This window comes from Psammomys obesus, unplaced genomic scaffold, assembly GCF_907164565.1.
Source record: "Psammomys obesus unplaced genomic scaffold, mPsaObe1.curated_primary_1811, whole genome shotgun sequence".
In the NCBI taxonomy this organism is placed as follows: Eukaryota; Metazoa; Chordata; class Mammalia; order Rodentia; family Muridae; genus Psammomys; species Psammomys obesus.
In genome coordinates this window covers 2609949-2623283 of record NW_026586463.1, presented here as the reverse complement: position 1 = coordinate 2623283, position 13335 = coordinate 2609949, and the positions used below count along the sequence as shown (strand labels likewise).

The 13335-nt window shown below is 46.6% G+C and overlaps 1 protein-coding gene across 2 annotated transcripts in view; it reads left to right on the top strand.

The window, feature by feature from the left end:
• Positions 1–9023: 9023 nt before the first annotated feature.
• Mast4 (microtubule associated serine/threonine kinase family member 4) overlaps positions 9024–13335 on the top strand; it is a 583904-nt gene continuing 579592 nt past the window's right edge. For both annotated transcript variants that reach the window (XM_055601922.1, XM_055601921.1), the window contains exon 1: positions 9024–9588. In XM_055601922.1, the coding sequence (XP_055457897.1) occupies positions 9247–9588 (342 nt within the window). In that variant the 5' untranslated portion in view covers positions 9024–9246. The remainder of the gene's footprint in view (positions 9589–13335) is intronic.

Here is a 13335-nt window from a genome sequence, read left to right as displayed (position 1 = left end):
AGAAAGAAAGAAAGAAAGAAAGAAAGAAAGAAAGAAAGAAAGAAAGAAAGAAAGAAAGAAAGAAAAGTATAAAATTCCCACACATGGGTGGATTTTACATAGTAACCAGACTTTCTATAAATAAAGGGCATAACCCCATTGCAGCCCAGCTTTAGTGGTTTCTTGGTTCCTAGCAGGGAGTTCTTACAGCTTTAGTCTCAAGAGGTCCTCAAGATTCCACCCTTTTCTTAACCACCTGCAAGCCACACTTAGAAGGCTGTTTAAAGAAGGCAAATAGTGAAAGGAAACTTCCATTCGCATGGCAGAACAATAGCGGTTTGCATTGGAGTTCACTTTACTGAATAAACAGAAAACTTTCCCTCCTCAAAGTCTCTGCGTTCTTTCCATAAGCCTATGACATGTATGAAAGTTCTATATTGATTGACTGAACAGTTTTGATAAACATAAATATTCAATAAAGCTTTTAATGTTACATAATATAAATATAAAATATTATATATAATGTATATAAGTGAGTAATATAAATCACTCAACAAATACTTATTATGAACCATCATGTGCCAGGCATTGTGCTGGGGCCTAGCACATACATGATGCTAGATAAGTGAGAACAGCTATTGATTATCCCTCAAGACTCTCACCACTGAGTGGGAAGACAGACAGACAGACAATGCCAACATCATTTTGTACTAGGATCCGATTCTCCCCCAAATGGGAGAACTCTTTCCTTTTGCCGATATTTTTTTCTCAGTATTTTAACCTCCAGGTAAGAAGGATTCCTTCTTGGGCCTGATACTGTTTTCTAACATTTGGCAGATTCAGTCCCTGAATTGAGGGCAACTATACCTCTATGCCTTTGGTATCATAATACACCTTGAATTTGCTTGTAGAGAGCCTGATTGCAACCGGAGAGGTAGCCAGTGGATTTTTTTTGGGGGGGGGGCACCTATATTTCCTAGGATCCCTTCCTTATTAGTGACAGTACTTTAACTAGGAGGAGGATGTTCTATTGGTATCTGACTGAAGCAGAAGCAAAGCTGGAGCGAAGGTCTTGGCAAATTGCTGAGGGGCCGCAGCTCCGGAAGGAGTTAAAAGAGTGAGTCAATAGTCTTCTTCACAAAATACTGTCTCTGAGCTACACTTGTCAAGATTTAAAGTCCAAGTTTAACTCACTTCCAGAAAAACAAGTCCATGCATGACTGCTCAGATGGATATAGATAATATCTTAAAAATAAATTGGGATGCTGTTATGGTTTGGATATGGTACAACCCCCCCCCCTTCTATTTTCAGAAGTCTTATGTTTGAAGATTTGGTCTCCAGTGCAAAGTTCAGAGGTGACTCTGAAGAGGTGATGAGGTCACAAGGGCTCTGCCTTCCAGGTAGCTTAATCCACTGATGGATTTGAAATTTGAATAGACAGAAGGTGGTGAAACTATGGAGAGTAGGGGCATCACTGGGGAAAGCAGACTCTTCCTGTTACACTCTCTACGCTTCCCAGTCTCCCAGAGCAAATTTTGCTCTGCCACACTCTCCTGTATTCATGCCATTCTGTCTCCCCACAGGGCACAGCAGTGAAGCTAGCCAATCATGGACTGATTCCTCTGAAGCCTTGGGCCAAAATAAATTCTTCTTTCTTTATAATTTTTTTGCTCAGGTATTTGTCACAATAGCAAAAAGTTGAGGTAACCCAGATATTCTTACCAAAGACAGCAGAATGGCCACAGCCCAGTTCCAAAGACATCTGCCATTATGTTGATGCCCCAAGGGTGTGTTTCCCTGCATTCTCCTGCACAGAAGTTCTCCGGTATCATTGATATTGCTTCTTATACAGTTACTTTCTGCCCCAAGCAATGCTTCCTGGGGAGGACAAGACAGAAAAATGTCATTGACAGGAAGGGTATGGACCACAGAGGGAATTTTGATATATGTACTTTTAACTAATTTTACACTCAACAAAAAGTTCTAAAATATAAGGAGTTCCTAATATGCCTAACCCATTTGATTCAAATTTCTTCTTCTTCTTCTTCTTCTTCTTCTTCTTCTTCTTCTTCTTCTTTCTTCTTTCTTCTTCTTCTTCTTCTTCTTCTTGGTTTTTTGAGACAAGGTTTCTCGTCCTGGACTCACTCTGTAGACCAGAGTGGTCTCAAACTCACAGAGATCCTCCTGCCTCAAATTTCACTTCTAATGTTTTTTTTGTTTTTTTTTTTTCCTGTTGTTTCAGGATCTCCCATTTCTTTGTAGCTTTTGAGTTTGTGCGACAGTTCTGTGAAGATTCTTTTTCTTCCGCGACTGGATATTGTTGAAGTGGTTCTCTATAATATCCCTTGTTCGGTTTGTCATGTGTTTTCGTGACAGAGTGAGGCTATGCAAATTTGTTCTGTGGACAAGAGATGATGTTGTCTATCCCAGCAATGGGTTTGGGCTGTTGATACGTCTTATGATTTGTGATGCTCATTTACATGGTTAAGTTGGTGTCTGCAGGCTCTCTCCACTGTGAAGTCACTAACCTTCATTTTGTGTTGATGACCATCTTGATGCAGAACATTCGGTCTGTGGGTCTATTGTCCCCAAATTTCTGCCTAATCAGTTTAGTAGGATTTTTTTTTTTTTTTGGTGTTGTCATCCCTGCTCCCTCCAACATTATTGTTGTGTTATTTCTATTTCTCTCATTGCTCTTTTCCCCAATAAAATTTATTGGTATTCTATTTTCAGAAGTTTTTGTTTCTCTAGATACTTTAAAAAAAACAACACAGGTATCATGTATCTTGGGGTATATTGAGCTAATCACTGACATTTTACATGGCTAAGGACAACTTTGAAGTATGACTTTTCCTACCTCTACTTCCCAAGTACTGATTATAGGCATATACCACTGGGCTGGGGATCAAACGTAGCATCTCATACATACTAGATAAGTACAGTACCCACCGAACAATACCCCACACATCCAGTTACTTTATAGTTCATTAATTATCTAAGACTTTGGCCTCGTGGATATTTGGTTATCCTGTGACTTAAAGCCCAACAGCATCAATGCTTGGAGCTCAAATTCTCCCAGCCTTCACCACAGTGATCTTTAAACTGGTTCCTGTCACCTTCTTTTTTTTTTTTTAACTTTTTTTATTTTTTATTAATTACACTTTATTCATCTTGTATTCATTTTATTAATTACACTTTATTCATCTTTCTCATGCATGCCCCTCCCCAAGTCCACTGATAGGGGAGGTTCTCCTCTCCTTTCTGATCTTAGTCTATCAGTTCTCATCAGAAGTGGTTGCATTGTCCTCTTCTGTGGCCTGGTGAGGCTGCTCCCCCCTCAGGGGGAGGTGATTAAAGAGCAGGCCAATCAGATTATGTCAGAGGCAGTCCCTCTTCCCATTACTAGGTAACCCAGTTGGACACTGAGCTGCCATGGGCTACATCTGTGAAGGGGTTCCAGGTCATCTCCATGAATAGTCCTTGGTTGGAGTATGAGTCTCTTCTGATGCCATCTTTCTTTTAGCAGTTCTTGACCTTGGACACCAAGAGTTGTTCCAGGCTTACTTTTCATATTTATAACCTCAGCCCCAAAACCAATTACTTCCCATTTAGAGGACTTGTTAAATCCTCAAGTCACATCCCCAGCCAACTAAACTATCTTTGGGATGGCACTCAGCATCAGGATTGTGTAACAGTCCCAGGGGAGTCTAATGTGCATTTGAGGGTGAGAAACAATGTTCCCAAGCCATGATTTCTGACTCTCATATCTCTAAAACCCTTGGGAGTCTTGTCTGTTCTACAAATCTGGGTGAGAGATTAAAGTTTTCTTTCTTTCTTTCTTTCTTTCTTTCTTTCTTTCTTTCTTTCTTTCTCTCTCTCTCTCTCTCTCTCTCTCTCTCTCTCTTTCTTTCTTTCTTTTTTTACCATGGCCATTTGGCAGACTTCACTTTCTGAAAGAAGAGAGGGGGTTAGAACACATATCCACCAGTACCAAACACCTTAAAAATGTATTGTGAATTTGCAAGTGCTGTGAGTTTTTGGTGAAGCAAGTGTTTGCTATGTTACTGTTTCCATCATTTTCCCTCAGTTAATTGGGGTTCATGGCAAAAGGATCTTCTTGTTACATGGTTTGGATAATGTCAAGGAGATTAATCTAAGAACTGAAAATGGAAAATGGAAGCGTTTGAGTCTGAAAGCAAACCACTATAACGATCAAAAAGGGTGACTATGTGTTTTCCTTGTTCTCTATTACCTCAACAGGCAAAAGGTCCTGAACAAATCTTTTTGAAACATGAAGAGTGATCATAAAAGAACATTTTCATGCTGAAAGAATAAGGAAAAAAAATCCCAGATGTGACTTACTCATCTTGGAAAGACTAATACAAAAGGTGGGAGTCTTCTGTGGGAAATAGGTCACCATGTTGGATTTTGTTTGAACAGAATCCTCTGGGGACAGTGTCTTCAGCTTGTTTTTGTGAGCGCATTAGCTCAGTTTTCCCAGCTGTTTTTTTAGCTCATGCATATTCTTGTCCATCTGGTAAGCTGCCTCAAGGTGGCTGATCTCCAGGAGAGTAAGACAAGGTCCAGAGAGACCCAAGTGTAGTCAGTCACTTTTTTCTGGGTTCTATGGAGCCATGCAATTCGCCCCTTTGATTTTTTTTTCCTAAGGAGATTCCACTGTATCTGTCCCTCAGATTTCAGATACCCAATGGTCATTCGCTTGGAGCAGTTCTATAAAAATGCAGAACCCCACACCTTCATCCCTGCTTCCCTTTGGCACACACTCTACCTATAACAGAAACATAAATGCAACAGATGGGTTTAGAGACAGTTGGCCCATCAAGGGTGTATTTCCGTTAGCTAACAGAACTGGTTTCCTACCCTTCCCACCTTCTAGAGGAGAGAGAGACCCTGAGAGCTGCAGTACAGGTCACCCTTGCTCCCAGGCCTTTCCCACCAGATTTTAAAAAATCTTCTTGTTGCCTTCTGGAACTTTATAATGTCACCCTTCCTTCCTTAGACCACAGACACAAAATAAGAGGGGAGAGGAGATGAGGGACACACACACACACACACACACACACACACACACACACACACACACACTCACACACATAGACACTCACACTCACAGTGTAGTCAGGTGTATGAATGAAACCAGTCCAGGCCGCTTCACCAGCTGTCTTCTGATGAGTGCTCATTCTGACTTAGAACTGCACATTCATGGCCCTGATGGAAGAGGCAAAGCCCAGCATTAACAAGGCTTATAAAACTAACCCAGCGAAGGTAGGTAATCCATCACCTTTCATACGACAAGCCGATACTTAACAGTTTAGTGCATTAAGTAGTTAGAAACATATTAACTGTGATTTTGAAAAAAAAAAAAAAAGGTTCATTCTGAGTTTATGATGATCTCATTTTGCAGAAGAAAGGGAAGAAGAACTGATTTCTATTTTATTGAGCCCTAAACCTAATGCTTGGAAGAAAGACCACGGTGCTGGGAATCCATGAAGCAGGTGATGCCTTGTACTAGAATATCATCCTTCTGCCTGCCAGTCAGAGTCCAGAGTCTCATCTGGCTCCTCCCCCACAGCAGAGACAGGCAGACACTATACAGGTCCAGAGGCCTTGACTCCATTACTTGGGAGCACGCCACAGAAATCTGAGGCAACTGTTCAGCCACATATATCTGTTCAGGACATATGTCTGGTGTGTAGAGTGTCAAGCTCCTGGGAGCAGCAGAGCCGGCTCTGACCCTCTTCTCCTATGGCTGCTCTGGTCCCTCACCTGAGGAGGAATCACTCCCTCACAGGCTTCATGACTGTGTCTTCAGTCCCCTGTCATCCTCCCTGTCACCCCCTGCGCCCCTCACCCCCACTTAGGCTTGCAGTGGGGGAGCGATTTCCCTCTCATCTCAGGCCCCAAAGTCTCCAACACTGGGGATATATTCTCTTGAAGGAGACACTCATGTGTGTGTGTGGGGGGGGGGAGGGTATTTATACTTTAATCAATAATACAGAAAAGTTAGAACTGCTGGATTTAGACTATAAACTGATTTGGGCCCTTGGCTTGTCCATTCGTATTCCAGGATTTTCCCGTGTGTCCAATTCAGGTAATTTCAGGGACCCATTTAGACCTTCTGACCACCTCCCGTTATAAGCAGGCTTTGAGTTTTCCAGTTCTTACCTGGAAACTCTTAACCTAAACTACAGTCATTCTCAGGCAGACATGTGTGATGATCCGGCATGCTCTGAAACAGGAACTTTTACGGTAGAGTGTGAATCTAACTTAGTAAATCACAACTATCATGGTTGTTTTCAGAAAAAAAAAAAAAAAAAAAAAAAAAAAAAAAGCAATAAAAATTTCAGGCTGTGTTGGTTCCTAAAAAAGCGGGGGGGCATTAAATCGTGAATGATTGTTTGCATCTGTGTGCATATATGTGAACCATGACTTGCAATGTAAAACGTATTTATTTGGGATCAGTGTTTGAAACATTTAATAAATACTATTTGGTACTTGACCTTGAATAGGACAGTCTAAGAGCATGAATACTGTTCAGTTTTAAATATTGGTTCTAACACGTGCTGGCTGTGTGACATTAGGCAAACTGCTTGGCTCCTCTGTTCCTTAAGTATCAGTATTTCACAGATATGGTACAAGATCAAAAAATAGGAGCTACCTTATTGGATCAACATGAGGATTAAGTACAATAGCTTTTGTACAGTGCTTAAAACCTTGCCTGGCGCACAGTGTCATATAAATAAATGTTTGTGGGTAAAAAAAAAAATGTGACGAAAGAAAATTTTTTTTGCTTAATTAACCAAGGTAACAGTATTCCTTTTCTTTTGCCATTTATATAGTCTAGTGTCCATATGTGTGCCATTGATTGAAAAACTGTTCCGAGTGGCATTCTCGAAGGCAGACTTCAGAGAGCCAACCACAGTGCCACTGCCCGCTTGCTGTGTGACCTTTGACCAGCTCCTTGGCTTTACAGGCCTCCTGTCTTCATCCCTAAAATGTTACCAACAGAAAGTGTCCCAGGACTCGGTGAGGCCTTTCACAGGGGACATTCTGGCTCTCGGAACTGCCATTTTTGTTGTTAGGATTCAAACCATGCCCTTGCTACACCCTTCCCCCGAACTGAGAGGCAATCCCTCCTCTTCTTTGATGTGAATGGCTTGCTTAAATCTTTATTTCAGTCCCCTGTGCTGAATCAACCACATAGGGGCTCAGATAAAGGCAAGTACTCTAAGAAGGGAAGTCATTGTGAGTCCCAGGGGGTGGATTCAGACCGCCCCACTGTGCGCTCTCCAGCCACTCCACCCCCACTTAGCTAAGTCTCTTGAATGTCCTTTTACCTCAGCAGGTCTTCTCATCCCCTCCGATCTTTCCGAGGCGTCACAATGCAACTCTGACAGCTGTCTGCATCCAGAGGGTCGCATCCTACTGCTTTCCCCTTCAGAGTGTTCAGGACAAAGCCGCCTGTCCAGACTAGATGAGACCTCCCCCACCATCCCCCCCCCACCACCATTATCACTTGTAAATACTTCGGTAGTATGAAAGGGCTCATTAGCCAACGGGGCTTTCAACTCCAGTTCTTTTTCGTAAGGACCCTCGGCAAACCTGTTCTGACAGAGAGAAATGTAAAATTCGGGAGCACTCCTGGGCTTAAAGATCTGCAAGGGCTTCGGGGTAATTCGCCCCCCTCTTCTCCCAGGGCACACTGTAGCACTTACCAGAGCTTTTAAACATGAATAACGAGGCGATATTATGCAGCATCAATCTCTCCCCCGACCACAAGCTCCTCAAGGGCAGGAGACCTGACGTATTCATCTTTGCACCCCCTGCAACCAACTGGCACACATCTCCATCAACGTCTGTGGAATGGAAACCGCCTGTGTTTAGACCCGGGCTCACAGCGTGGCGCTCAGACGGGTCGGGAGCCCAAGGCAAGTGGGACTCACTCATTTCTCTCTGCCTAACTCCGCACTGGTTTCCCAGTGCGTTCAAGACACCCCGGAGGTTAAGGTGACTGTGTTGCTGTTTTTGGTGGCAGACCTTTTTCCTTGTTCCTATAGGGGATGAAGAATGAAGCCCCAGGTCCGCCGTGCAGTGGCTTCGCTACCCAGGGCTGGAAAGCCAGTCAGAAGGAATGTCCCTCTAGCCAGCAGCAGAGAGCTGCTAGGACCGAGGTTGGTCCTAAGCACAGGGCATCAGCTGTTTTCTACCTTTGCTACAGGAGTGTGTCTTTGGCTTAAACTTTAGTTTCTAAGCAAAAAAACAAAAAAAAACAAAAAAACAAAAAACAAAAACAAAAACAAAACAAAACAAAAACACAAACAAACAAAAAAACAAAAACCAACCAACCAACCAAACAAACAAACAAACAAAAAAACCACAAAAACAGAAAATCATCTTTGGAGACCTTGGCTTGTCTCCAAGCCGAGAACTCTGCTGACACTATTTCTCTCTAGCCTCATTGCAAAGCAACGTCGGCGTTGATGTTTCCCTTCCCAGCGGAGGAAAACCAGGCCCAAGAAGTTTAACCAGAAAAGGGGTTGGAGAGCGATCAGCATACCCTCTCTCCATCCCTGACTTCGCTCCCGGGCACACCGGTGGGAGCTGCCTTTACGTCGAGAAGCCCCTCTGCTCAGTTTCCCCGATCTCACTTTTTCGGAGACTTAAGTCCTCCAAGGTCTCGCCTCACTCAGCCATGCCCCTCCCGCGTTCCCAAGGACAGGAGACCCCTCACCCCCCCACCCCCCACCCCCGGCCCAGCCCGCCGAGTCCAGCGGCGAGGGGTCGCGAGGCGCAGCGACGGCTCCCGGGGGGTCGGGCGGCCCGAGCCCGGCCCCGCACCCCCTACCTGACGCCCGCGCGGCCGGCGGCTCCGCAGGCCCCGCCCACCGGCGCTGGCCGCGCTGCCATTGGCTCAGCGGGCTGCCTGTCTCCTCCGCTCCGTCCCGGAGGCAGGTTTAGCCGGAGAAGCCGCAGTCCCGGCGGCTCGGGCGCAGCGCGGAGCGCGGGTCGCGGCGGGCATGGCCATGCGCGCGGGAGTCGCCGTCGGCAGCCGAGCCCCGGCGGCCGGGAACTTGGCGGCGCGCTCCCGCAGCCCGGCCTCGGTCATGTAGTGGCCGGCGGCGCTCCCCGCAGCCCGGGAGCCGCAGCGCCCTCCGGACCCAGCCGAGCAGCCCGGGCTTCTCCCCGGCGGAGGCGCCCGCGCGCCCCGCCAGCCCTCGGAAGGCACTTTGGGACAGGAGAGGGACATGGGGGAGAAAGTTTCCGAGGTGCCCGAGCCCGTGGCCCGCGGCGCCCGGACCCCGGTCCCCCCGGCGGCCGCCGCGTCCTCGGAGGGCGCCTCCACGGCGGAGTCGTCCTCGGGCTCGGAAACTCTGTCGGAGGAAGGGGAGCCCGGCCGCTTCTCCCGCGGCTCGCAGCCGCCTCGGCCGCCGGGCGGCGCCCTGGGAGCCGGGCTGCCCGCCGCCTGGGCTCCCGCGCGCGCGGCGCTGGAGCGTGGAGCCCCTACCCTGCCGCTGCCGCCCCCCGGAGGAGCGGTGCTGGCGGCGCCCCGGGTCCGCAGCGCATCCCAAGAGGAGCAGGATGAGGAGGTGGGCTCCCCCCTCCCCCCAGCCTGTCCCCCACCGCGCACCCTCCGGGTCCCCGCTGCGGGGACGCCTCTGATCCCAATTGCGTGCGCGCCGGTGTCTCGGAGCGGGGAGGGAACTGAAGGTGTGCTGCCACTAGCCCGGTGGAGAGTGACGGTCGGGGTCTGCGGGACCGTGACTTCTTGTGGCCGTCCCCGTACTCTTGTCTGCGTGAGCCGCCCGACGCTGTGCGGTGTGCTTTGGAAATGTCACAGAGCGGATCCCCTCAGGTCTCTTATCTGCTTGGGTCGGCAGCGTCTGGATGTGATCTGAAAGCCTGACTTGTCCCCCGCAACTCAGATCCGATTCTTAGAAATGCGAATCGCTTACAACTCAAGTCTTGGGCGGAGCGGGAGACCTGAGGCGTAGGACGCGGGTGGGAGTGGCGGCCGTGGGGTTGCGCCTTGGGGTGTCAGAGAGTCCTATGAGGTCGTCTTTTGGTGGTTTTGGTGGGTCGATTCACCTCCCATCCTGGGGCAGAGAGAGAGTCCCCACCCACGCTAAGCGACTCGCTCAGGCACTGAGTCCCGTTCGGACTCAGTGTCCAGAAGAACGCTGTCATCGCGCGGGGTAGGATGTGTCTTATCTTGTTCAGAGAACTTTGTCCAACCTCAGTCCCTGGAAGGCTGTGCATCCAAAACTTGTGGGTAGCTTCCTGACACACCGAGTTTTGTGACCCCTTAGGTTGCTATCTCTGGCTTTCCTTTTTTCCCTTTTCCTTCTTGCTTTGGAAGATAGGGAAGGAGGATTGTCTTTCAAGATTGTTTGCTTTGGACATTTCTTGTGGGAGAAACCATCTTGATCAGACAAGGCCATAAATAAAACATGACCCTAGCATAGTCTCCTTTTGAAATTAATTCCACAGTGCCAGACTGCAGTTTTCCCGTCTCTGCTGGGGTTAGCGCTAGCTAGGAAACAATTGCCTTTGTCCCTAGAAGTAAACAGAGCTTAGGGTCCTGGCACTAGCCCCCTGGGTGCCCAACTTGGAGGCAGGGGCTGGATCTGGCACAAGACCAGCAGAACCAAGTCCCAGCCTCACAAAGATGGAAGGAGCCTTGGCTGGTGGCTGGCCAAGTCCCTGGCGGTAACTATGACCCATCCTGGATGCCCGTGGGATGGCAGGAATCTCAGGCAGGTGTCTGGAGATCTGCTTTTTTAGAATTCTTCTTCTGAGTTGTGAGACCTCGATGGCATTTCTATCCAGAGGTTTACTTCTGTAAGCCAAAAGTGGAGAATTTCAAGGTAGAGTTTCACTCTGACACTAGTGCTGTTTCTGACCGGGAATTTTGGATAGCTCTACGTTCCAGTTGAGCTTAGCCATATTCCAGGAGTTTGTTGAGGGGCACGTCCACCCTGGGTGCTGGCAGAGAGCCGGGCTCCCTCCTGGGTACATCTGCCCTTGGTGTAGCATGTTGGCTCTGGGCAACTGGCTGTCCTCATCTACTGGTTCTGTATAGCTACCATTGTATGCCCAAGGTCTTGAAGAGGTGGGGGCGGGTGGGTAACTTTTTATCCCGTTCCCACCCCAGACTGTTTCACTTTTTCGGAAGTGGGCATAATGAAGGTGTGAGGATTGGTTGAGTGAAATGTATTTGGAGCTTCAGAGTAGGTTGGCCGGATGATTTTGGTCACTGTTTGTGAAAGCTCAAATTTGGATATAAACAGATAGGGCTGCAGTTTGGGGCATGACTTAGCCTAACAGGGGGTGATGGAGTAAAACCGTGTCTTATACTCTGAGAATTCTGAAGCAAAAGCAAAGCCATGTGGTTCCATGGCCCCAGCAGTCAAGAAGTGATAAAACTTGATGAAGGGTGTGAATCTATGTGTGTGCACACTGGCGCTGAGGTGACACACGGGGTGGAATTGTAGCTCTGAGAAAGTCACAAAAACTCTTGTCCTTTTTCTCAGGAAAACCACACTCTTTAAATTGCTGTCCCAGAAGGTTTGAGCACTAGACTGGAAACAGCCCTTTTATAGAAATACCTGGGTTTACCTTCTGTCAGCCTCAGTTTTCTCACCTCTTAAATGGGAACAATAGCAGCAGCGCTCTTGAGACGTTGCACACACCATCTGGTTTAAACTCAGCATGGCAGATAATCTTGAGTGCCAAGTAAACAGCGGTGGGCATTAACCTCTCAGTTTATTGCGTATAAAATTTTGTGAAATTGAACTTGAAAGTTGGGCCAGCTTGTTGTTTCATTAATGCATAGTTTGTGCACTATCCGCTTTGAGTGAATCTGAGGTTTTATTCCTGTTCTTAAAAGACTTATTATTTAAAAAAACTGTATGCTCGTGCATCTCTAACTGTGTGCACATGAGTGCAAGCAACGTTGGCGTGCAGTTACAGGCAGTCGTAGGCTACCTGGTGTGGACGCTAGGACCTGAACTCTGATCCTCGTTTCTCCAGATCTCAGCTTCTTCCCCATTCACTGATGGAAGTGGGGGATTCTTTGTCTTTATCTTTGGCTGTGTTGTGGGAACACCTGGGGACAGTTTGAGTTACACAGTAGCAAGGCCCGGGCTATAAAACATTAAACGGCTTAAGAGCAGCTCACCGTATGGAAAGGCATTCGTTTCTATTTTAAAATTGCTGTGTAGCTTGGAAGATTAATCTTTCCCCAAAGAATTTTTTTAAAATACCAACTCCCTGCATTTGTTTTTAAAATGCAGGGAAATTCTGGTCCCTAGCAGAGTACTCCAGGGCCGATTTCTCTGACAACCTTGTTAGAGCTGTTGTGAAGGTCACGGTGCTTTATCTGTCTCATAGTGGATCTTGATCCTAAAACAGGTATAAGCATGCAGTCTGATAGGCTTCAGTCAGACCTGTCTGCTCTGTGTCTTAAAAAAAACTAGTTGACTGTTGGCATTGATAGGTATCTAAAATTTTAATTTGCTTTTATTATCCTATGGTGTGGGGATAAAAATCTACAGTCTTAAATGTATTGGGCAAGCACTTACCACTGAGCTACAAAACCAGCCATTTTTATACTTAATATTAAACACGTAAGAAATGGGTTACTTAGTATTGTTAAAAACAAGCAAACACCTCTGCCTCTGCCTTATGTCTTGGCTGCAAGCCTGTGGCTGTGAAGTGGCATACTGAATTTCTGATTAGCAATCTAGGTTGGACGACTGACCCTCCCTGACATTTGTGCAGTCTGCTCTTTCACAGGGGTCACCTAAGATGGTCAGAAAGCATAAATGTTTACATTACAGTTCACAACAGTAGAAAAGTTACAGTTACAAAGTAGCAACAAAAACACTTTTATGCTCAAGGGTCAGCACAACAGGAGGAACTGTTTTGAAGAGTCGCAGCATTAAGAAGGTTGAAAGCCCCGGCTCAATGGTCTTTTTCCCAAAGTACCTTATGATCCCAGTGAGGTTACCATTTGGTAGCCATTGGCAGGTGAACTCCCAGAGGGCAGCAATTTTACCCTGAGATGCCTAGCCCCTGCCTCTAGTAAATGAGTGAGAACTTAGTAAGTGTATGGTTGAATGAATTCACAAAGTAATGATGTCTCTGAAACTAGTGGTATGTGATTGAAGGGTGACCATGTGTCCATTTATTTTGTCTGTTGTGATTTAGGATGGACAAATCCCTTGGCTCCTCTTTCATGAAAACAAGCAAACAAATACCCTGTGGGGCTAACAGGAGCATTATTAGTTCTTTCTTTCTTTCTTTCTTTCTTTCTTTCTTTCTTTCTTTCTTTC